This window comes from Megalops cyprinoides, chromosome 11, assembly GCF_013368585.1.
Source record: "Megalops cyprinoides isolate fMegCyp1 chromosome 11, fMegCyp1.pri, whole genome shotgun sequence".
In the NCBI taxonomy this organism is placed as follows: domain Eukaryota; kingdom Metazoa; phylum Chordata; class Actinopteri; order Elopiformes; family Megalopidae; genus Megalops; species Megalops cyprinoides.
Genome location: NC_050593.1, coordinates 30,299,304 through 30,325,325, shown reverse-complemented (window position 1 = coordinate 30,325,325; position 26,022 = coordinate 30,299,304). Strand labels below are relative to the sequence as shown.

The 26,022-nt window shown below is 46.5% G+C and overlaps 1 protein-coding gene across 1 annotated transcript in view; it reads left to right on the top strand.

Annotated features, from left to right (window-relative positions):
* Positions 1–5,351: 5,351 nt before the first annotated feature.
* The window catches only part of LOC118785379 (unconventional myosin-X-like), a 64,281-nt gene continuing 43,610 nt past the window's right edge, over positions 5,352–26,022 (top strand). Inside the window, exons 1-3 of the mRNA XM_036539996.1 lie at positions 5,352–5,369; positions 10,492–10,590; positions 24,926–25,084. Of these exons, the coding sequence (XP_036395889.1) occupies positions 5,352–5,369; positions 10,492–10,590; positions 24,926–25,084 (276 nt within the window). The remainder of the gene's footprint in view (positions 5,370–10,491; positions 10,591–24,925; positions 25,085–26,022) is intronic.

Here is a 26,022-nt window from a genome sequence, read left to right as displayed (position 1 = left end):
GGGCATGCAGGCACTGAACGCGAGCTGTTTTGACATTTCCAAATGCACACCTCAGGCCATCCACTTTATAGATCAAGAAAAAAACAAGAATGGGGGAGGGGGGCTGTCTGGGAGATGGGGTTAATGCCTCTTGTATGAGTCTAATGCATTAGTGACTCCCCACCTCCCTCCTTCTCCATCTCTTTCCCTTTTTTTTTGACTGGAAGGCATCTCTCTCCCCGGGGTGTCTGGTCCATTAGGTAATTTCTGATCAGCTGCTTCCCTCATTATTAATTCATTGGTGGCTTGGTTCAGATGTTGAATGTCAGGCCTGCTCTTCTGAAGCTGCGGTGACGCAGTGCTTCCACTTAGGAGCAGGGCTGGTTCGGGCCGCTCACCTCTGTTCAACAGCTGGAAGCCTATTGTTACAATCTTTTTACGTTTGTGTCTTTCTTTCTTTCTTTCTTTTTCTTTCCTTCTTCTGTGCTTTCTCCTGACAGCAAGTCACAATTTTGCTCACATTTTGCACATTTGGTTATAATCTGTGAATATGCATAAAAATACTTTTTGTTATCCTATGCCTAAAGTCACAGCTAGTATGACTACCTTTTCACTTGTGTGAAATGATAAACTACAGGAAGGTATGATTGTAGTATTGGTATACTGGGTTTGGCAGATGGAGGTGCTGGTATATTGGGTTGGATAGGTGGTGTTGCACAGTGGTAGATGGTGCTGATAAATTGAGTTTACGTAAGGGGTGGTACTGGTATATTGGCACCGTGGGTTTGGGTAGGTGGTGATGTTGATGTTTTGGATTTTAATAGGTGGTGGTGTGCGGGCATTTTTATTTGGTACTGCTGTATATGGAATATTTATATCTGGAATGTATGTTTAGACACCATAGCTGATTTGTTCAGATTTGATTTGAACAGGGCAGGGAGACATATTTAACAGTATATTGTACTCTCATTGGTCCTACAAGAAATAGTATTGAATATCTGTTTGGATGTTCCAAGCAGAAATGTGTAAATGTAAATATTTTTAGATTTAGTTCAGTTATCTACATTCATTCTGGTTATTGTAATAGGAGCTAGTGCAAATATACTCAGTAGAAACCAGGTCATGTCTTATTTGGCAGCCTGTAGAGGTAAGGATATAAGTAGGTTGCATTTTTCTATAAATTATTCTGTGTACAGAAACAGAATTTCATTTTTTAAAAATACGCTGTAAAATGCTGAGATGTAACAATTTTTTTTTAATTCAGAAAGGTTCAGAATTTTCTGAAAAAATTCAGAAAGTTTCACCTTGGTTTACTTTGTGGAATTTTGGTGATAAGCTATCAAACTTGCTCACTCTTTGCCTGAAACAAGGAAATGCTGAATGTGATATGGAGAAGAGCACATCAATGATGGATTTATTGTCTCACATTCAGTTTCTGTTGTCCTTTTGATTGTTGTTGGTTCCTTCAGTAAACCGTGCACTGGGAAGCACTGTGTGAGAGTCTGGTTGTAAGGGGTGCTATACCAACAGAAAGTTAATTGATTGATTGATGAGTTAACTGATAATTGGACTATAAGGAATATTCCCGGGTGGTGGAGATGTTAGTCCTTGGAGCCAGAGGAGTCCTTTCAGGAGGATTCAAGGTGGACCAGCTCGTGCTGTGATGGCTTTATGTCTCCGTTTTTAAAAGAAATTCAACTGTTCCGGGAGATTAGCTCTGTGAGGCTGTGGTCATACGGTCTGTGAGCAGCTGCATGTTAATGTAGCCTGCATCCATTTGCAGCCTGTCTCGGGGGGGGGGGGGGGGGGGGGGGGGGGGGGCACCGGGCGGCCCAGGTGGCCGCCAGCCTCATACGGGGAAGCATCGTGCAGACAGACCTGTCATCCACGCCCACTACGTATTTGTGTTCCCAAACCTTACTTTATAGTTCAACTGAAAAAAAGGATTGTACTTGTGTTGTAAGAACCCTTTCAGCTGCCTTGAGCAGGAAAAAATGCCAATGGAAGTGTCACAGCGAGAGAAAACCCTGAAATTTGATTTGCTCTGAAATGCTCCTTTGCATCATTTGTGACATACTTTAACACATTTGTCTACAGAGTACTCATGACTTTGCTGCTTGCAATGGGGACCAGTATAGCTATAAACAGGAACTGCATTGAGTGGACTGATTCTGTAAGAGCCAAAATGGAGGGAGGGGGGTTGGGATAGGGAGCATCCAGCACGCTCACCAGGAGGACACAGCTGGCAGAGAGGAGCTCAATTTCCTCATGCTGAGCGCCAGTGCGTCACTGTGCCGGGTTCAGCAGAGTCGTGGAGAGCTCCGACCTTATTCAGGTTTAATCTGGGCAGCATGCGGCCCTGACGGAGCCGCTGTCCCTGCGACCTTGTGTCTGTGAAATGAGCTGCTTCGAAAGGGGAGATCACTGTACCAATAAGCTCTGTGTGCTGGACCCAGCTCTCCCTTATGGAGGTGTTTGTTTTGGGTCACGGGACACGGGCAGCATGTTGGCCCACTTCGTCATTAATCCCTATTCGCTGCGGGGGTACTGGAGGACCTTGGGCCCACAGTCTTTAATCCCCAAAATTTCTTGGCGGATCCCTCCTCAGTCCGCTCTCTCAGCAGGATGAAGGTTGCGGTCAAATCCCTCAACCTGGCCGCAGTTCCTCTCAGAGCAAGAGAAAAACAGTCTCCTCAGTTGTTTTCTGGTGGAGGACCTATAGATCCCAGCCTCCTTTGCTGTGAGACGTATCACTTGGCCATTCATTGAGTTTGGCATTGTGTTTGCTGTGTCGTGTGACGGGGTGGGAAAGCAGGCCATTCATTGCATGGCTTCTTGCTGTGCAGGGCTATGGCCTCAAATGTGGCCAGTCAGGTGTGATGGGAGGTGGGGGTGAATAGGACTCGTGTCTGCCAGGAACAATAGGCACTCGCCCTGTGAGAACTGCAATATGGACTGACTGACAGCTCCATGGAGAGGTGGGGTCTGGGCAGTGTTGTCCATGGGGCCGAAGCCGGGCCTACTTTTCACAACACAGGATTGAAATACTGGGGCATGTATTGCCACGGAAACAATGCAGCAAATATACATGACGGGGACACAAGATGTATGTTCACGTTCTGTTACTCTGATACAGATGTATGGCTCAATGTCGCGTGGCTGTGTCTGCGCATTATATATCATGGGAAGCCGCCGGTGGGGGGAAGGGGTGTTCAGACAGTGGAAGTGGCAGGTCATTAATAATATCTGCCCTGGAGACTGCACCGGCCCTGCAGACACCCCTGCCAGTGGAACAGTCTGCTGGACCCCTGCACTTCTGGAAGGGACTGATCTCATATAATCAGGAAGCGCGGGGTCTCGGTGGGGGATGGGGGGTGGGGGGGTAGAAGGGGTCACTGTATTGTTATGATAATTAGAATCAGTATTGGCATTTGAGAAGAGCCTGTGGTAAAATCTAGCTGAAACTGAATCCGAAATAGTGCTGCAAAAGGATGCATTTTATTTAAAAGGTACAGCACTCAACACTGACATCAACAATATGGTAAATTAAAACCATATTGAGATGGAGTGAAAAAAAAATGGAACCATTCTGCAATTGGGTCTGCTGCATGGGTCATGTGTGATCAGCTGATCGAATGTCAAATATTTGGTCCAGTGATATGCCTGGGGACCAATCTGTCCACAGAAAAGAGGGGCTCAGGACTAATTACGGGGCATTGTTTCGGCGATCTGAGTTAATTAGCTTTCCTTTGTTCAGCGTGCTTTAATCAGCTGACACTAAGCAGCTCGGGCTACCTTGTAAGAACAGTCCCACAACCTGAGAAAGACACAGCGCCCGGGAGGCGCCTAAATATTTCAGACTCTTTCATTTGCAACTTCCCTCCCGAGGAGACATCTTCAACGAAGCTGCAGTAATTCTACCCAGCGCTCAGACTACCAGATACCCGGGGTGGTTAAATTGCATTGTTCCTCTTTTAAAAGAGCACAAGTCGGCTTTCCCTGCGGTAGCCCGTAGCGGCACTGGTGTGCTGGGAATTTTCAGCTCTTGGACTCTGTAGCTAGTTGTTTTCAGGGCCTTTTTGGAATGCTACGCCTTTGGCCCATTGTGACATCAGTTCCAGTGAGGCAGTCACATTGCGGGGATATAGGCAATTATGATGACTGGCAGAAACCATACATGGAGGTGCAGCGGTTTCCACAGAGTTGTGCAGACCTGTTTTGACCTGAACAGGTGTGACTCGTCTCCCTGCTACCTCCATTCAGCGTAAGGAAAGCCACAGGGCAGGGGTGCACTCCCTGCTCCTGAAATGAAATCCACCGGCTTGCGCCGGACAACGAGGAGGGTAGCCACGGGGGGGGGGTCAGATCACAGGGGCGAACGGATCGGACTGACACCCCTACCCTCGGAGCTCCCCAGCTGGCTTTTGTGAGGGGGGTTTCTGCTTGGTTAGCTCCAGGCTCGGGGGTCTGCCGGTTCCCTTTGTCAGCAGCGTGGCGCTCGGCCCGTAGGGGTGACGGAGAGGCCGAGGGCGGGGCCACAAGAGGGGGGGCCACAGGAGGGGAGGTACGGGTCTGGCGGGCCATCTGTTGCTAAAACAATTCATCCCCCTTTCAGGGACTCACATCTGGTCCCTCCTTTTGAAAACCCCTCTCTCCTCGTCATTTACATGAACACACAAACACACGCACACACACACACACACACACCCTACTGCTTTCAGTCCCAGAGCTCTAGGGTGAGGGGTGAAGCGGGGTGCAAAGGTGACTGACTCTGTGTGAAGGGGCGCTTTGTGCATACAGATCAGCTGGAAAATCCTCTTCCTCAATCTTTGTTCCCCCCCCCCCCCCCCCCTTCCTCCTCTTATTAATAAGCTTTCAAGCCAGAACAGTATCAATTTTTTTCTTCGCTTTCTTGTTTTTGTCTTTTTTTTTCTCTTCCATGGTTAATCCTTGACCACATTATGCACATTTACTTGTCTTAGTTGGTAAATGTGTATAAAATACTTCAGAGTGACACTCAGCCCAAAGGGCTCACCCAATATGGCCACTAAACACGTTTTCCACATATCACTGCATGTGTTCATTTATCTCATACATTTATCAGACATGGAGAAAATGGTGATCATCATTACACAAGGGAGAGAGCCCGGGCATCACCATTGCCGAGATTAGCAGCATGTCCTCTCTCACATCCCTTCCACACAAACTGGTGAAATTTACTGGCATTCGCGAGAAACAGCCTGGCTGCCATTCACACGCGCAGCTTTTTCCCTGCCGTCTGATTGGCCAGCTTGGTTTGGTTTCTGTCATGGGGATTACCGATTTCTGTCCCACCAGAGTAGGACACAATGTAGAATGTAGTTGTGGATATCATGAATAAGTTTCTGCAGGTGAGCATCAGGGTTGGCCGGCCATGTCAGTGATACCCCTTGATGGGTGGGTACGTGGGGGTGGAGTGGGGGGGGGGTACCAGCCACGTGCCAGGCTCGCCCCCCTCCCCCAGCCTTACAGACTACTGTTAGTTCTGATACACTGTCAGAAACTTGGACAGAGGCTTCATATTCCCTGTGATGTTCCAGCTCGGCTCTGATTTCGTTCCAGTAAAAGCATGGAGCTGTTCAAACTTGATGCTCATTCAACACATCTGGCCTTTAACCACACATCTGTCCAGAGGGATCAAAAGGGCACAAGCTACTGTAGGAAATATGGAAGCGGTTAAAGAAAAGGTCTTTTTTTCCCTCCTACTGCTGAACACTTGCAGAAATGCATACAGTCTAGGTTTATTCTGTGCAGCAATATACAAATGTGCAATGAAATGAGATGATTAAAAAGATTAAGTAAGAGCACAGGGTTAAATGAATCGTGTTTCATGTGGTAGCTTGTATCAGTTTTTTTTTTCAATGTGGGATTTCCTCAAAGACAAGAAAACAGGAAACATTCCCGTAAGAATGCCAGTCTGATACCAATACCAGTCACAGCAGGCACACAATAGGACTGCGTTTCCAGCTCATTATTGAGACCAGTCTGAACACCACAGCACAACTCAGCCAGGAAAGGGGGTAGAGGGCATCATAAAGGAGAGTGCCAGGAACTTCTCATCAGTCATGTCTTGACAAACAAGCCAAAAAATGTCTGTAAGCGAGGAAAAAGATAAGACAGGAAGTAAATACAAAACTGTGAGTCCTCTCCCCTGATTGGCCCAGTGCCTGGACGGTATCGATCCACTCCTCCTCTCTTCTTTGATAGAGTTCATTTAGGAAGGATTTTTGTGTGGATTACTTGCTCTTTACACCAGCACTGAGCATGTCATTACCACTGCTGGATGTGTACCAGCTACCTGCCTCTGTGTAAAGCAAAGAGCTGTTTCTCTGTGCACTGTACTCAAGTTAGTGGAATTTCTAGACAACTCATATGAAGTATTTCCAGAGGATATATTCCCCTTAGCTGACACCTTCCACTTCACTCATTCAGTATGTGAAGAAGGAGCCTTGACCTGTGTTGAACTCCCTACTGCTTCTCCTCATTCGGTTTTACGTGCACTGCATTGGCTGGCGCCGAAACGCAGTACGTTTCATAAATCTTATTGTTCAGCAGTGTGGTCAATGCTTCGGTGTCCTCACCAGAGCGGGGCTACTCCTGACAGCAGTTGCCTCACAGTCTTCTATTCTCTCTCCCTCAGCTGTGAAGTCAATCCCCTGTTTCTGCCTCAACTCGCCCTCTACATGCTTTCCGCGGTCGTCACAGGGTGGGATGTTAGCATGTTAAAACAAACCCTCTAGACACACGCCGGGCCATTGCCTTGGAAACCAGATTAGAATGAATCTGAATCCATCAAGACAGCCTTCCAAGTTGCCATCATACTGCAAGGCCTAAATAGCTATTTTTCAAATTGCATAACGACCTAACGGAGCGGCACAAATCTACTGTTTTTTTTTTCCAGTATTAAACCTCTGCACCACTTCTGTCAGATGATTTGATAAGGCTTTTATGCTGCTTTTTGAGTCTTGAAGTCACGCTTGTCTTGTGCCTGTCAGAGACATCCCGGACCTGACGCGGATCTGTGCTGTACACCAACCTGCCGCCAGCCTCAGTGCCAACACAGAGAGGATCAGCCCCTCACTGTCTGAAACAGACAGGGAGAGAAAAAAAAAAAAATATGTTCTATCAAAATAGATTTTTTGATTGTAATTTGAGCAAAGCTCTTTGATAGATGAGATTTTGAGAACCTCGGTGCATCTTACCACGTGAATGTGGGGCAGATTGTGTAATACCAGCCTTGTCTGCCCAGAGAGATAAAGAGACAGAGGGAGAGAGGGAGCAAGAGAGAGAGAGGGATGGGGGGGGGGGGGGGGTCAGAAAGGGGCAGCTTTGCTTCTCTTACCTTTCTCCTGACACTTCCCTGTTTTCTTATATTCATTTCAATCCCCGGGTAGAATACAGAGATAAAGAGATGGGAGAGATAGATGGATAGATAGATAGATAGAGAGAGAGAGAGAGGCGGCATGAGAAAGGGGCATTATTTGGCAGCTTCACCTCTCTTATCCCCCTTTTTCCTGATACACACTTCCCTGTCTGCTTCTATTCATTTCAGTCCCCAGGTAGACGGGTGCCATATTAACACTTCCCCCTCTGCTAGAGTCCTGAATAAATGTCAGAGGAAGCAGGGCAGTAGGGGGAAGGGATGGAATCAGAGACTGAAAATGGAGCCTCAGAACAACAAGTCTCTCTTGCTGTTGTGTTTCTCATGTTCTGTTCACACAAACTCTCCAACATAGATAATTTGACTCATTACAGCAGTTATTTTCTGGTCATTGTTTCAGCGTGTTATAAGATTTCAAAAAGGCAGTTCTGGCCCGGCCTGCCTGATATCCCGTGCTACAGCATCCATGAGCCAGCGTCTACCCGTTGCACGAGGCGGCGATCTTATCAATAGTTAATGAGGATTGATACCTTTGAGCTCTGACCTTGTATTGGGTTTCCCTGCTGATCCAAGGCCCTATTGATCCCCCCCCAATTCTAATGTTTCTGCTAGACAAACAGCCGGGCCCAACACTCCGGCTGGCCAGCTGAACGGAGGTGCGGGGAGGAATTATACACCTGAGCGAGCACGTGGCGAGAGGTGTGGGGGGGTGGGGGGGGGGAGGAAACGCGACACGTTTTGCAGACAAAGCCGAGGCCTGGGCTCTGGTCTTGCCTCATGTCCGAGGGCGATCCCTCCTCTCCCATTCCCCCTGTTATTGCCTCTGAATTATTGAACACTGAGCCTCACGAATGTGCCGTGAGGCTCGGCTCGGTGACACCCAATGGGCTTGCTAGCCGTGCGAATACAGGAGACACCCCCCTCCCCCACTGACAATGGCTTCAGCCAAGCAGCCAAACAAACTCGGCGTGATGTTGCAGTCTGCACAAAGGAGCCGTCACCGCTGGCTGAACGAGAAACAATGCAAGGTGAAACAGAGATGATGTGAAATGGACGGGAAAATTAGAGCAATTATTATTACAACAATGACTACAGAGAACAAATCACCAAGGGTGACAGTATTTAAAAAAAACAATGCAGATTATTCCTGGTGTCCTGGTACAACATTTGACAGTTCTATACGTTGTATTGTGTATTGGTTGTGTATCAGATATGTAATTTTGTTTCTCAAGGAATACATGATTTCTAGGAGCCTTTTGAAAGATTCAGATACAGAGGGTGACAGAACAGCAGTCTGAGAATGAGAAGGTGGGTGGGCAGAGACGTGCTAAGTGATGTTCACTGATGTTGACAGGGTAGAGAAACCTATTTGTTTTATAGCTCTGTTCTCCACTGTGACAGCAGAATTACCACAGAGTCGCACAGCTTTGAAGGACTTCCTTCCTTTTCTTACATCTGGTGTGAAGGTTCAGATTCTGGTTTGAAACACAAAGAAATGCACAGAGATACACACACACAAACACACACACACACACACACACTCAGGCCCTACAGACACACGCACACTTACACACACATACATTCACTCTCAGACGTGCTCATATACACACCTACACGCATGCACACTCACAATCTCTCTTTCTCACACACACACACACACACACACACACACACACACACACACACACAAACCCTCTGTTTAAGCCCAGTTAAGAGGCAGCTTTCTGTCACTGTGATATAACTGTCTTTAATATGGGGGCAGGGGAGGGCTCCCTTTGCCATGTGGCAGAGAGAGGGAGGGGGGAGCTGCCCTGCCAAGGCACCACGCCCATTGGGTGTGACCAATGTGGTTAACCTCTTCAGAACTGAGCTGCACAGGGACACCAAGTCTTCATGCCCAAGTAACCTACAATTTCAGACCCATGGATTGTAGTGCTGAGTACCTCCAGAAAGGGGCCCACCCTCATCCATAGGCTGTCTGTCAGAGTGGGCCTTTACTCACTCACTTATTTAGTGTGTTCAGACCTATTCAGTTTACTAATGCTTTTGATCAAAGTTCTCAATTTGTGAGGTATGCATGCGGGCCAGGAGTCTCCAAGGTAAATTGCCTTGATTCAAGGGCTTATCAACAGCGTAACCATCCGGACCCCAGATCCATTGGTGCAGCTCTACATTTCTGTGTCGGGCTCTGTCATGTTCTGTTGCGTGTGGGACTTCTGAGCTGAACCCAGTAGGTCAGGAGGTGGGGGGCAAATTTATTTTTAAGCCACGCAGGGCTGTGCTCTCAATGGTTCTATTGTCTTCTGAATGTTAGAGGTCTCTGTGCATTTTATCTTTTTGCTGTTGAACACGGGCTTTTTATAAAAGAAGGAAAAGGGCAGTCTCCGCCTTGATGAGAATCACATTGTTGCCTATATGTGCCCATTGGGTGGTAGCCTGTGTACGAAGGACTCTTAAAATGTCACCTCCAGACATAGAACCGGCTTGCTTTGATGGTCATGTCTGCTCACCGCAGACCAGAAATACTTCACGGCTGATAATGCAGACTACTCACAGTGATGCCATGTGGGTCTGCAGCTGTGTGGCATAGTGGTAAGGTGCAGGGCCTGTGACCAGAAGGGTACTGGTTTGATTCCCCTCTGGGGCACTGCTGTTGTACCCCTGGCTGCATAACCTGCATAACTAAATATCCAGCTGTGTAAATGGACAAACAATTATAACCCATGTAAGTTGCTCTGGATAAGAGTGTCTGATAATTGACTGTAATGTAATGTAATAGATATACACTTCTTTGGCCCTCTCACCCACTGAAATACATTTTCATGTAAATTCTTTTCCCTCCAGAGGTCCCTACCGGTGCTAATTCAGTGTCTGTTTTGCATGTTTGCCCATTAGTGCCTATTTACTGCTGATAGCGTGCAGCGTCTCCAGATGCTCCCTTGTATGTTAAACCACTATTTCCATCTTCCCTGCCGTACTCAGTCTCTCCTCTTGTAAATGAAGGCACTGACTCATTCTGTCCCGCTGTCCACTGTAACGTTGTCTGATTTACAGCGGCGTCTCATGTTTTCCTGCTGCCTCCTTTGTTGCAGGGAGCCCGCGTGTGGGTACGAGACAAGGAGCAGCTGCACCCCTCCACTGTCACCACCTGTGCTGACGGCTCTCTGCTCTTCACTACTGACTATGGCCAGGTAAGACTCTCTCTAACAGCCGCAAATCACAGCCCGCTATGGACAGGTAGCACCGTCTCCACCGAGAGCAGCCGAGAATCGCAACGCTGCTCTCGGTGGAGTGAGAGATTTGGATTGTGTTCCAGAAACCTGTTGAAAATCTCCTTTACTGCTATTTATGACCCATGTGTTGGCAAATAAGGAAAAATGCCAAACCGGCAAAGTCCCCAGTGGAGAGCCTCTCTGTCATAGCTTCATGTGTAGACACATGTTAGACTGCTGTGGTAGTTCTGTGGGATGGTCCATGAGCATTGAGGTGCAGTACTGCAGAAACCGGCAAACGGTGCAAAGCTGGGAGATGCTGTTGCAGGGAAAGTTGTATGTGACAGCAGGGGATGTGTGGAAAATACCACTGACTACAATGGAATAAATGGTTTTCAGACAAAGTCCTGTAAATATGCCTCTCTAACACACACAGAAAAACACACACACACACACACACACACACACACACACACACACACACACACACACTGTGTGTGTTGTACTGTTCCTTTGTGTCGTATGGGGCTCTTGGTAAGAATGTCAGGAATCGGAACTGGAGTGAAACAAACCCAGAGCCTGACGACTCGCTCTTATCTGTTTGGCACTTTGCGGCCACCTTTGTGTCTGGGGGAAATCCTGTACTTAAGAAAAAAAAAGGTGGTGGGGGCGGGTTGCTGTATTGAAAATAGAATCAAGTCTGAATGTTGGAGAGTCAGATGTCTTGGCAGTGTAATGTTCCTTCCGCTGCTGCTGTTTTCAAAGACTCTGGACTGTAAATGTCTTATTGTATGAGTGGGACAGACACAATTACACAAGCACGTAGAGCTTTTGCATTCCAGCCACTACACACTGTCTCCCAGAATCCACATTGTACAATCCACTGGATGTCACAGCACTGTACCAAATGTAGAATTTAGTGTATTCTGCTCAGGGACCTGCCAGCTGGTTTTAATGAGATCCAGACCCAGAGCGAGGACAGGCTTTTTAGTTAACATGGATATTTATGTTTGCGAAAATCCACTTTGTTTTCTTTGCCATTTATCACTTAAATACACAGCGCTGTCAGACTCCGTGCTGCACGGTTTAAACACGCTCTTTTTGTTGACGAGTCATGTGGTTTCAGTTGGCAAAACGTGGATATTCAGCTAATAATGGGACTGTTAGCTTTGGACGTGTTAATCCTGGGTGGGAATGAGTTTTTCAGGCTCCTGCGTTCTGTGACCGAAATGCTACCGCAGCTCATGGCCGATGGGATTTAATGCGATAAAGCCCTAAACTGTGGTCATGCCCCTGCTGCTGACTGCTTGCCCTAGTTCCCAGTTCACAGCACAGCAATGGTAGGAAAAAAGGATTTTTTTTTTTTCAGATTCTGTGCTCCACTAGCCATTCCAATTCTGTTTGTAATCTGCAAATATAAAGGAAAACTAAAAGGAGCAGGTTTTCCTGAGAAGCTGACCAAGGTGTACCTGACTGAGTACTTTACAGCTGTTTCCTACTATTTTCTGCCCTGGTGATACAGCTGTCTTCATAAGCTCAGGCCTATGAGCCAGTGCTGACCCAGAGCATTTGGAGAAGGAGAGCTGTATTTTCGTTGTGACTCCCCTGTTCACGGTTTTAACTAGATTGGAATTTCATGTTCCGTTTCAGACGGAGGAAAATAACCCCTCCGTGTTATTTATTGGTCAGTGCCAGAGGCCTGCAGAGCTCGGTCTACAGGGTATTGTGGTGAAATGTTTGAGAGGATGTTTGTGGGTTGTGGAATATAAGGATACTATTCTTTTTAAGGCTGAACAATGCTCAGCCCACCCTTTGTCTCGTATGTCCTTTTGAGTCCTCTCGGCCTCATGTCCTCAGTCCAGTCTCCATGAGACATAGCACTGCGTTGCAATTGGCTGGATAAAGGGAGGTTAAATTAAGGCTAAGTTAGTAAGAGCAAAGGTTAAGTGAGATTAAAATGGCAGTTTTGTTTACAAAACCAAAGTAAGTTTAGGGTCAGACATATTCTCTTTCCATACCTCTTGTTTCCAGATCGCACAACCACAGGTACCAAAACAACATGCTAGGCTCAGGTTCACAGGGGACTGACCTCTTGCACCCTCCCCAGTTTCACTCAATGTAATTCAGCTACTCCACTCACCCTAGCCCCCGGCTTCTTGATCTGTGGAGGCCCCATGCTATTTCACGGCGGCACCCTAAGTTGCTGTGATGTGCAATACACCTAAATATGGCTGACATTTGTGTTTAAGTGGCAGCGTGCTGGCTGTGATTAATTTTTTATGCTGAAATGGAGGAGATACTGTGCAGTTCTGAGAAACCGTGTGGGAGCAGGGCTGACGTCTGTTCCTGGGCTGAGTTATTAATTATTCAGGCTGGCCGCATGCTGAAAACGATGCCACCCAGTCGACTGTGAGGTTATTGTGTTAACTTGATGAGGTTGTTATTATTCTGATTGCTGTCATTATCATTATTATCACCATTGTTGTCATTGTTATTATTATTGTTCTTTCCGATGATCATCATTGCTAGTGTTAATGTTGTTCAGAGTCGTATCAAAATTCTTCACAAAAGAGTAAGCCCAGCATTCATTGCCAGACCTACTGGCTCTTAGTGAATGCATTTAATGGACATATGTGGCACAGTGTCATGGAGTGTAGTGTGTGGTCTTAGTGGAGACATCTGTTTGTACAAAGCATTTTATGTCTTGTTGACTGTGAGTTTGTTTGAAAAAAGCACATGAAGTATGTGGTTAATAAGGTAAGGAATGGCAAGGAATGTTGATTTTAATATAATATTTATACAATATTTTAAAGCTGTTTATAGACAATGTTTGTGTGAAGCACAAGGTGACGGAGGAGGGGTTAGGCCATCTCAAGCCAAATAAATACTCCTACGAGGGGAATAGTCCAAAAAATTCTGTGAGGGTATGGGGGTGGCATCAATGCAGACAAATATCTGAAGCCGAAGGGCTCTGCCATGCACATGGGTTGTATGCCAAAACATGTGCATCAAAGGGTCTGCTGCCAAGGCAAACTCTGATTGTGTTTCATCTAACTAACTTGCTTGCTAACTCAATGGAATTCTAACTTGTGCCTCTTCTTTAAAGAAATGTCATAGGACAGGGGAATTGGAAAGTATTAAATTCCAAAAGCAATTATCATCCTTCCCGTCCACATATGATAACCAGCTGTTACATGTTTCCTGAAATGTGGTCTGTAAAATCTTTGCTTAGAACTTTTTTTTTTTAAATTGAAGGGAAAGCACTGTGAGAATCTGTAGCTTTAATTATTCACTCTGCCTACTATGTCCTTGGATGATGATTTGATTACAGCTCAATGCGGCCAAATGATCAAGCAGTGGTTCAGACAAAGGCTGTCTGCATATGTCTGTGGTGCTGACGCAGCTGCACAGCCAAGATGATTTAAAATACAAAAGGGGATCGACCAGCCCTGCGTATGAGGGGAATTAAGTAATTAATGGCACTGAACTTTTCTTTCACACTCAATCATCAGGTCTTGAACTGAAAGCAATGAAAAAAATATTTGAAAGTTTTTTTTTCTCCTCTCATCAATGCACCCCATTTTGTAGGGATGAAGCAAAATGTCCCCCTCCTCCTCAGTTTTTATGTTATTATATGTTATTTTTCATCCTGTGTTTAGCAGGATGAAAAATGTTTTAAAGGGTTATAACCCCCCCCCCGATATTTTGACAGGGGTTAAGTGTGCTTTTTCGACACAGTCAGCTGATACTTTTGAACCCGCCAGCAAGCACTTTAGAACAACAGCGATGTACCTCTCAGAGCAATGTGCAAGACGTCTTCTGCAGCATCAGCAGTGTGGCCACACCTTCAGGCCTCTGGGTCAGCAAGCCAACATAGAATGCTCTAGAATTCTGAAATGGAGCCCTAGAGAAAACAGCCCTCATGATTCACACTTGTTTTCGGCTGGTTTATGTGTTATCCTTCTCAAGTTTTGATTTGGCTGCTTATGTTATAGCCCCTTTCATATTACTCTCAGTGTTTATTACAAAAGCCAGGCTTATTTCCCAAGCAGGTCTGACTTTACAGCTACAGCTGCGCGTTTTTGTTAAATGGCTTTTATTAGTGGTTTTAAGAATAGCGCTGAATTTGCATGGTTTGGTTTCAGACTTTGCGTATATTTAGCACCGCCATTCATTTCCTTTGGTGAAGTGAGAATGCCTTTAAACTTAGCTGTCACCAGTCTGAGGTGTTTACCGGTCCTGCTCACCTCCCCCAGGGATCTAAACACAGCCCCTGTATGTCCTCACTGGTACCCACTCCACTCTGCCACAAGTGGTGAGGCACCTCCAGCTCAAATTGAGGAGAGCTCCTGGGCAGGTTACCAAGGAAACGGCCACGGAGTCAGCATGCCCCGGCAGCTGATCACTTTCTTACACCGCAATCTAAGTTGAGCCAACTATGTAACAAGAGGCCCTTTGAACCTCTGGCTCGTGTCCATTCGATTATAACTCGGCCCCAGTGGACACAGCTCCGTCTAGAAAAATACTGGGTGTTGAATTGCTTTACTTATAATGCAGGTAGGGCAGGAAGGACATCGTCCCGTATGGTCACCAATGCGGTGACGTCCTCTGTCCTCTACACTGAGAATGATGTCTTCATCTGACTTCATCTGGCTGTTTACTTTGATTGTTCTCTGATCTTGATGCCAATTAACTCGCTAGAAATTCCCCTAACTACATCGAGTCGTAAATAATCAAAAGTACCTGTCTGCTTTCAGTCCTACCTCAGCTGTAAGCAAAGACAGCTTTAGTAACATGGCCTGCTCACATGCACCTGGATCCTGGGAACAGGGGGAGAGGAAAGGTGAACAACTAAATTTCTCTGGCTTTATGCACCGTTTGGGTTTAAACACTTAAACACGTAGGGTAAACTGCTTTCTGAAAGTGATGACACAGAACATGCAGTGACACCAGGACAATTTGTTAGGCATGGCTTTTTGAATCTTTTTTTAGGCTTTGTGATGCTGAGAAGGAAAATTCCCATCAGCATGTGCTGCTTCTCCTCCTTCATCCCGCTCTGTCATTCTGCCTTCTCTCTCTCCCTGCATGTGTCGCCTCTCATTGACTTCCCGCAGTTTGTTTTCTCATTTAAGCGCAGGGAGGTGCCGACGCGTTCTAGAAGCTTCCCCTGGACTCTGTGATCTGCTCCTTCTGTCTGCATCCTGCCAGTCTGCACTTCTCTCCTTCTGTCTGCGTACTGCAATCTGCGCTCTGCTACCCCTGTGTCCAATCCTTCAATCTGCGCTCTAATTCTTCTGCCTACATTCTGTGCTCTGTGCTCTACTCCTTCTGTCTGTGTCCCACATTCTGTGCCCTACTCCCTCTGTCTGCTGCCTGCACACTTTTCTGCTCCTTCTGTCTGTGCTTTCCTTCTGAACTCTGCTTCTTCCGTCTGAGTCCTGTACCTGAGTAACAGTCCTATCCCCCCTTCCCGTGACACTGCTCAGTACAGTAAACTGTGGGGCCTGCTATCTCAGGACGGAATCATACTTTAATTCTTTGGCTGCCGGCGGCATGTGATGCACATGGCTTGATTGGTTGAGATGGGTTACCATGGGAACCCCCTGTCCCTCGCAGCGCACGATTATTAGAAACAGTGGAGGTTCAGGAGGGGAATGAGATCAGCCAGGTCCTGGTGTAACAGCAGTCAGGCTTGAGTGAGCTGGGATAGTTGTATGGATCAGGGTGAACGGCTGCTGTTGTTCCAGTGTAAGCTGTACCAAAGCACTGCGTACTCTGGCTCATTGCGAACACAGCTCTACCCGGCTCTTAAGAGACTTAGTTTCTTTGCACTGTGTGGGAGTTTCTGAGTTCATGTTTGCTAGGAGAATTCAATACACAATCATTCACACATGTGCACACACGCACACACACACACACACACACACACACACACACTCACGCACGCACCCACACCTGTCTGTCTGGGCTGGTACCCCCCGCAGTTGCGCCTCTTTTGTCGGGCTGTGCCACACCCCTCCTGTGCTGTGGCCCCTCTCTGGGTCCAGATGGCACCAGCCTGAATGGGGAGACAGCAGACATCGCCCTGGCAACAGGAGGGCACCCACAGGGAGTCACTGAGAGAAAGAACGGGGGAGAAGGGAGGCGGGGACAGATGGAGAGAAAAGGGAGACTAAGGAAATAAGTATTATTCATCAATGTGCAGAAATTGTCCGGAGAAGTAGGGACCCTGCAATTATTATTTGGCACATGGCCCATTGGTGTGTGGACACGCCCTGGCCCTATACTAATCCCTTCCCCCAGCGATGGGTCAAATAGTGCTGCTGCCTTGCAGCCCGACCCAGTCAAGGTTAGAGGACCAGCCCCGACGGAAAAGGGTAGCTGAAGGAGTTGCGCCCTCAGTTTCACAGACGACAGGATAATCTCGGCTGTGGCCAAAGGACGATGATGATGATACAGAAATGAGTACCCCACACCTCAAACTTCTGCAGAGCCGTCAAAGAACACCAGAACCGGGTTTGTTCTTCTGAAGGACTCTAACACTGAGTGTTTATAACCTTGGCTGTCATTCTGACAGACTAATATAAAGCAGCTCTTAAGTATATTCTTAACACAGCACTCGTTCTCTTGGTCCTAGATTGTGTATGCACAGGGGTAATCAGTGCACTCAGTCTCCTCAAATTGATTGATAATATACAGCACTGAGGTGGTGGGAAGGAGGTCCTTTGGGTCTGCATGGACTTTTCAAGGTCATATTCATCCAGACAGCTGCACTCCCAGTGTGTCTCCTTGTTGAAAGGTCAACTCTGAGGAAAAAAAACTAGCCAAGAAGGAGGTCAGGGGGAGAGGGACAGAAATCTGTGTCCTGACTGTCAATGGCAACTTTTGAACTTGTCTTGTCTGTCTTTGTCTGGTCTTATCTGTCTACCCTAAACATACCTCCATTACTGTGATTGCTCTCTCTTAGCATTCTGTTACTCTTTCTCTCCCTCTGACCCATTAAGGATCGCTTTACGCACCACTAGTTAAGCTGCATCTTAAGTGATCACTCTGTTAGATAACATAAATACCAAATAAGACCCAATGCCTACATATTTTGTAACTGTTCATTTTGCACCATACCTAGTGTAAAAGAAGTAAACATTTCTCAAGAATGGTATGTAGATTTTTTTGTGAAAAGTCTGAATTTTTGTGCAGCTAACACTGCAGATCTGTAGCCTTGTGCATGGTCTGTACTGTAATGTAGGTCAGCAATGTCCACATCGCTCTAAGCCTAACTTTCTGAGTCAAACAGAAACAGAGTTAGTCTTTCCTACAGTTTCCCCTTTTAATCATGCAAACCAAGTTATTACTTCAAAGGCCGTGGGGAGAAACTATGCTGAAAAAGCAAGTGTGGGTATATGTACGCATTAATATACATGTATGTGTGTGTGTGTGTGTGTGTGTGTGTGTGCGTGTGCGTGCGTGCATGCGTGTGTGTTTAGGAATACTTCAGATCTAAATAAACATCCCTGGGTGAATATGAATATTTATATAGTAGTATGTACTATATTAAAGATTAAATAGAAACTGATCTTAAAATGTAAACCGTGTGAAGTGCTGTGATTTAGGAGTCAGAGGAAAGGAAAACAAGCTTCCCAGGATTCACTCAGACCTTGTCCCTGTTGTCTGACGGCTTCCATCCCACCCATAATCCACTGGGGCGGGGCGTGTCCTCAGCACAGCAGATGGGCCGGTCCGTCTCCGCTGCGTGCGCTGTGATTTGGCCCTGGCTGTACCCGCAGTGCTGCATTGATCTCCTCTCAGGCGGGGTCTGACTGCTCTGCCCCACACATCCACACGCATTCATCAGCTGCAGATCAGAGCTGCACTTGGGTACGTGACGCTGGGCGTGGCCTCTGTCACGTGATGACTCCGTCCGGCCTTTTCCAGGATAACACGAGAGCAAGATGAGGTAATGCAGCGACCAGATTTCTCACAGGACACCGTTTGATCAATAGATTTTTTTTTTTTTGTAATGCAGTCAAAACTGCACATGAGCTGGTCGCACAGAGCTTTCAGTCTGCCAAGGCCTAGAGATAAAATGTAGTCAGAAATGTGGTACATTTTAGAATGACTGTATGAACTTGCGGGTCTGTATTCAAAGCTGCTGTCTCCCATCCAACTCTAAATTGCCTCAGACCTTTAAGAATAGGTTGACTCTTTGGATGGACTTGCTTTCTGTGCCAGTTTGACTGCAGTAACTGGGCTTAGATAAAACAGGGAGCTTAACCCAGTGAGACTGCGTGGTGTCTGTGTGCTCATAGCCTAGATTCAGGCTCTGCAAAGAGGACACAGACTGGTCTCGAAAGACAGGCATAATAACGGCACTCCCACACAGAGAAGGAAAAGAGGGAAGGGGGGAGAGGAGAGATGGGAGTGGAGGAAAGAAAGGGAGGAAAGGAGAATGCCAATCTTTATTGAGTCCCACCCAACCTGTGGGGGAAGATAGTGTCCATTTAGGGATTTATTTTGATCTTATTTCGAGTCATTTACAGCTTTCTGCACAGGAGGGTCCTATAACCGCCCATCATCCACAGGGTCTACATGTTAATATGAATGGTGGAAGTGTGGCAGGATCCCTCACACACACACACACACACACACACACACACACACACACACACACACACACACACATACACACACACACATGTACACGCGCACTCCTGGAATCAGGCTATGGTGTAACGGTTAGAGCACAGCTTCCATTTTGAGGGCATTGATTGAGTGTTAATTAATGATAATCAATGGGAAAGAGAGATTCCTTGTGTGTGTGTGTGTGTGTGTGTTCGTATGTATGCTGTGACATAAATGTGATTGGCATGATTGCTATTGGTGTGTCTTTTGATGTCAGAGCTTATAGTATATCATGTTCCAGAATCTGGTAGAGTGGAGAGCCGTTGGGATTAATTCTGTTGAATTTGGTGGGGAATTGATCAGCTATTGACGCATTGATTATTATCTCATGAAATGTAAGATTCACTTAATCTAATTTTCTACGAAATTTTCACAGACAACAGCAGTTATGAAAGTGGTAATGCAGTCACCCTCTTCTCAACGGACAAAATAATCTTCCTAGTGCCAACTATAACATCTTCAGCTATATTAGATGTAGATATCCAATAAGAATAGATTTTTTTCTTATGGTGTAATATGTAGAGCAACATTTTCTGTTATTTATTTCTTTATTGAACCCAATTTAGAAAATGTTATCATATCAGTGAGAGATATATCTTATAACAGGTCCACTGTTAATGTGGTTGTGTATTCCTCTATGTAGGTTTCTTTGTGTATTTGTCAGTGCGAGTTTCAATCAGCTAATTGTTGTAATGATTAACGCTAACAGCCTTGATGGTAGTAATTATAGTATCACTCATGCTATTACTGCTTTTCATAATAGTAGCTGTTTGTGATTGGATTTAGGTCGGCCATTTAAGTAATTTAAACGCTGTCATTTGAGCTGTTTAAACTCTGTCAGTTAAGTCACTTAAGCCCCGTGGCCAGTGCTATCCGTGCATCTACCATGTTATTCTCCTCACCCCGTGTGTCTCTATTACATTCCCCTGGTGTGAAGCTGGACGCCCACGCGTGAAAACCAAAACAAGGGGAGATTACGCTATACAACATGTGCTTTGAAACCCCACAGCTCCATCTCGAATGGGGAATTTAGGGTTTTCCCTTCAGCCATTTATTATCTCATAGGAAGTTTATGTGTATAATGACTTCAGAGAAATACGCAGCGGATATGAAAGGAATCTGAGAAATTCCGTCTGGTCTATAAGACAGGGCAGGGAGAACGTCTTATTCCCAAAACAATCCTGACCCCTCCCCGCCCCCTTCACCTCCCCCATTCCCCTGTTCCCTATGGATGTGGGGGCAGCTAGGACAGGGCCATGTGTCCTTCAGGATGTGACCTTTGACCCTCGGTCTGGTCTGGTTTCATGCTGTGGCTGAGCTCTTTGACGTGATTGGGGGTGTCATTTAGGGTGGGGCTGGTGGACAGCGAAGGTCAATGAAAGTCCTTTCCCTTGTGATATGAACTCAGCCTGATCGTTGCTGTTTCAATTGAATTAAATGTATGAGATGCTTCCTATAAGCACATGCCGTAAGGATATCCAATCCATCAGCCTGCAGCTTTGAAAACATACGGCACTGCTTATGTGGAACAGAGCAGGTAGAGCGGTCCCTCCCCCGCCACACACACACACACACACACACACACACACACACACACACACTCACAGAGCTTGGTGTGGAAACCCCGCAGTTTCATACAAAGACTGGGGAAAGACAGAGGGGATGGATTTCCCCACAGCTGTGGACCATGCTGTCCCAGCATGCAACACTTTGGGGATCATACCCAGTGAAGAATATTAAATGTATGTCATAACCAATCTTTTTCCCTTACATTGTCTTTGTGCTTATCTTTGACCGTTTTCAAAGGATAAATGTTAGCGGCTATCTCCCTGTACACCTCACAGATTTCACTTTCCGTCAGCCTGTTACAAATCAGTTTGCTGCACTGCTGGGCTTTGATCACCAAACGTTTTAGCAGCCGGTTGCCTTCCACGGCACTATCTCAGCTCTCTTTTGTGATGGCTGGCCTTTGGCGAGGCAGATCTGATTCAATCCCGGTCACTCAAATGTCACAGGCTTAACATGAGGTGGGAAATTAGCGTTTCCATTGTGTGTGGTAGAGTGTGGATAAGCCTTGGCAAGATGGTCTCTGGGGTCCACAGGAGTGTGCTGCTGGGGGAGAGTGCTCTGATAGAGGAGAGAGGCACAAACACACACACACACACACACACACAGACACACACACACACACACACACACACACACACATGCTGTAGGCTCTACACACAGTGTAGATCGCCTTCTTCAGAGTCAGCGCGTGCATCTAAGGAGGAGGAACTAAGCAGAGAAGGTCCCCGTAGCAGAGTTTATTTTCAGTTTTATCTTCACAGAGCGGGCCTCTTTCTATGATCTGAATCAGCCCCAGACTGGAGTTTTCCAGGTGGATAGATCTGAAGTACTTCCATTTTGGAAGCAGAGCTCAGAGCCCTTAATAGCAGAGGCACACATCCATTTCAAAACATTACACCTCTCAGAGTTGTTGTCGGCTGCACCCAAAGCATGTTTCCCCTGAGCAGAACATCTCTTTGCTGCTGTGTTATTAGGACAAGACAAGCCTGTCACACTGAGGGATTCTCTGGGAGGTTTGTTTGTCCTTTGTTTCGAGATGGACAGAGCTACTTATGTTCAAACTGTGGTAGCACAACTCTTAGATATGTGGAGAAACCTAGTTTCTATGTTCAGATATTGAGATCCATGGACAACTGACTCAGACAAACATCCTTAATCTGTGTCCCAGCATGCAATGCGGCCCCATTAGCTCTATTGATCCCCAAAGCAAGCCCTGGTTCACAGGTCCATTAAACTGGACCCCAGCTGTTGGGAACAGGGTGCTTGTCATGTTTAATTTGAAATGCACTAAATCTTTAGAGTGAGGGCCACCGCTGGATTTATGACTGTGTTGTCTGGACCCTTTGTGATTAGCTTGAGTGTACACTCTGCCAGAGAGAGAGTAAATCAAGACACCCCCAGTGACCCCCCTAACCCCAACCCCCCAGCCCCGGACATGCAATTAGAAGCTTAACAATGTCACCGTATATTTTTTTTTAAACCGGGAAACATCTGTTCTGGCACCAAACCAACACACACACACACACACACACACACACACACACACACACACCCCCACACAGAGCACATTCTCAGGCATACAGGATACAGTGGGCGTGTTTTGAATCACCTGTTGCCTGCAGTAAGTGATGACAGTACCGGTTATTCCAGGCTGCAGATGGGCTTAAAAGCCCATTACAGGAGTGAAAGACACTATAGAAGCAGCAGCAGCGGGCAGCACACTCTGCCTGTGATGGACCTGCTGTCCATGTGTGGCTCCATCCGTCTCTCATTACTCTCCATTACTGCCCATTACCACGGCGTCCGGGCAACACCTCCCTGAAAGCCGACCCCATTCCCAGTCCTCTCTCCTGGGAGCGTGCGCGCATCCACTCTTAATGTGCTCCTCCACCACAAATCCCATTTTGCGTATGAGGCGGGCTCCCTCCATTCTGGCTCTGCCGTGCTTCTGACATTTCCCCATATGTCAGCTGTTTGCAAGAAACCGCTGGATTCTGCTGCCCCGTCTGGACAGAGAGCCCCCTCAGAAGATGGACAGGAAGGAGAGCAGTGTTGAATGAGACGTCAGTGTGTCAGGGTCTGTCTGACGTTCCGATGGATGGGAAGCTTGATGAAGGTGATGTCCTTTTCTGTGGCTGCTCCTAATTGGAGAGGCAATCCTGAGCAAAAATGCCAGGGAGGCCCAAGGGAAAACTGCAATCTACAGCATTGCACAGCATTGCATCTCCGTTGAAGAGAACGCTCTTGTAAGACTAGATCGGTTACCCCACTGCAAATGCCTTTGATCCTTCAGTGGTGAGAAACCTTGCACTCTATACATGTGCTGTCCAGAGAAACCAAAGCATTTCAAAACCATAAAACCGAATCGATATCATACATAAAAGAATTTAAGAGTTTATGGTGTGCTTTCTTATTCCTGTTAAACTTGCCCTTTTGACATCCTGTGGGTCTGCACTGCAAACACCTGTCATTAGTCCAGCACCCTACATTGCGGTTTTATGCAAGACAGCTTGTGGCCAGGTAGGCTTGCACCACACACATCAATAACTTTGAAAAAGATAAAGAAGGCCACAGAGAAGGTAAAATGTATTCAATATATTTTTCCAATATTTTAATTACAAAATGTGCAATCAGGAGTTGAGAGTACAATACAAAGACCTGGGGACATCTGCTGTCAGCTATTCTACCTCATGGCAAAAAAACATTTATATTGTATTGTGAGCTCTCCTACGTTGCCCTCACCTGTGTGTATCTGTAGTTTTATTTATTCTCTTTTTAATGTGCAATAACTTACCGCTTATATCCATCATCCAAATCATGTCACCTGATAACATCCTCACACTGCGTAAACATCACAGTCAAACCAACACATTTATCAAGAAGACTGATTTTTTGTTGATAGCCAGTGCTATTACAACCAGATAAGATACACTGGAAAAAAAAAACTGGATAGTCCATCATACCAAAACCAGATAATACAAACCGTAGTAACAAGTTGATATTTGCCAAGTAGAACAGACATTGCTTGAATTTTGTAAGGCATTTCCTTTTTTCTCCTGTTAAAAAGGGATGTTTTCCCTTTCGTTCCCCCCTGCAGGGTGTGCCTTATGTATTCAACAGTGTGCACACTGAAGAATGTGTTCATGTGAGGCTTCTGGGAGTGAAAACACTGCTTATCAACTAAACACAAAGCTTCCTCTGTGCGTGATTTACCCTTAGACATGCCTTTCAAATGCTTCTTAAAAAGGACTTTGTCTAGGACGCCGAGCAGAGAGGTTCGGCAGTGTCTGTTGGGCTCGAAATTCAGAGTATAGTGAAACAGAAGCCAGCCTGCCACGTTCAGCTGAGGAGGTGCAGGGAAGGATTTAAAGACAAACAGGAGAGAGTGAGGCGTAGTGTTGTGTCCTGGTTTTGAAAAGAGACCGTTTTTGTGTCGGGACACCGAAATGTCCCCAGGGGAGACACCAGGAGAGGCCGTGAGACCGTGCAGCCAGGACAGAGACTAAAATAGAATTTGTCTTTGCTGATAATCTAGAATCCGGCATGTTGAACAGAGACCTCATATTCTAGTGCAGACGTTGACAAAGTATAGCCCACGGGCCACCCGTAGTCTTCAAGGACGTTACGTGAGGTCTCTCTTGTGAACTGATTTTACACTGAGAAATATGCATGCGCTGAACAGACTGTTGTGATGTTTCAGTTTACACAATTATATTTTATTGTATTTTTGGAAGAGTTTTTTTCCAGACATGTTTTGGGGATGCATTAGTGACAGGTTCAATGATTGAATGAATGAATATCTCTGAAAATGAAGCGACCATTAAAAGTGTATGAGTCGTGTATTGTGTCTCACCACTGACTAAGAACATATGTTTACCTGGTAAGCATGAAGACAAGGGCCTCTTTAATGCATAGTAGCAAACTAAGACATTATCAGCGTGACTAATACACAGATCTCATGAATTATTAAGCAGAGAAATGTTTCCACATTAAAAAGGAATCCAGCGGTTTTCATGCACGCGGTGTACTGCTTCCATTGGTCACGCTTCTCCTGTGTGTGTTGCAGGTGATCGCTCTGCAGCCGGGCGAGGTGAGCAGGGAGAGGGTGCAGCCCATGCACCAGAGCAGCGTCGATGGCGTGGAGGACATGTCCTCGCTGGCCGAGCTGCACGAAGCCGCCATCATGCACAACCTCCACCGGCGCTACCAGAAGGACTGCATCTACGTAAGGCCCTGCTGCACTGCCGGCCGGCCTGTGTCTCCTCACATTACATTATTGGCATTTAGCAGATGCTCTTATCCAGAGTGACTTACGTAGGTTACAGTTTTTACATGTTATTCACATTCATACAGCTGGGTATTTACTGCGGCAATTGTGGGTTAACTACCTTGCCCAAGGTTACAACAGCACTGCCCCAGTGGTAAACTGACCCAGCAACCTTTCAGTTACAAGCCCTGCTCCTTACCAGTATGCTAGCTACACTGCTGCCCCAAGCCCCACTCCGTAACCCAGGCCCCTAACGTCCCTGTTAGTGTTTGCAGAATGCCTCACCTCCCTCTTAGCAGCTACCCTTCAGACAGCGCCTTGAACTGCTACATGCTGGCGCTGAACTCCATGTTGTTTCGATGTCACGGCTGTTTCCACGTGCGGGGGTCAGTAGCGGGTTTCAGAACAGGCCCCTCGTGTTTCAAGGCCTGTCCAGAAATCCGTGTGCTGAGAACAGCAGATGCTTCCTGAGAGACATCGACATGACAGAAAAACACCTCAGCGTGGAGGGTGACCCCATGTAACAGTGCAACTTCCTGTCTCAGACCATCCCCCTCTGCAAACTGGTTGCCTTGTATTGTATACACGTAGTCCTTAGTTATAGGCAGGTTTATGTGACAGTGCTGCTGTCCAGCTAGAGCCTATGGATAACTCAACACTTTCCAAGTGATTAGAAATCAAGCACTTTTGAAAGTCCACATTGGTGTCAGTGAATGTTGGTGCGTTGGTGAGAGGTCTTTGTCAGTCTGTCTGTGACATCACAGCTCCTTACAGCTGTGATTGGGTCAGCTAAACTCTTCCATTATGACTCGCTTAACCACAGAGGGAGCAAGTTACACACTGTGCCCTGCGGGGACTGTTCTACTCACTACCAGCTAAGCCTCTGTCTCTCTCTC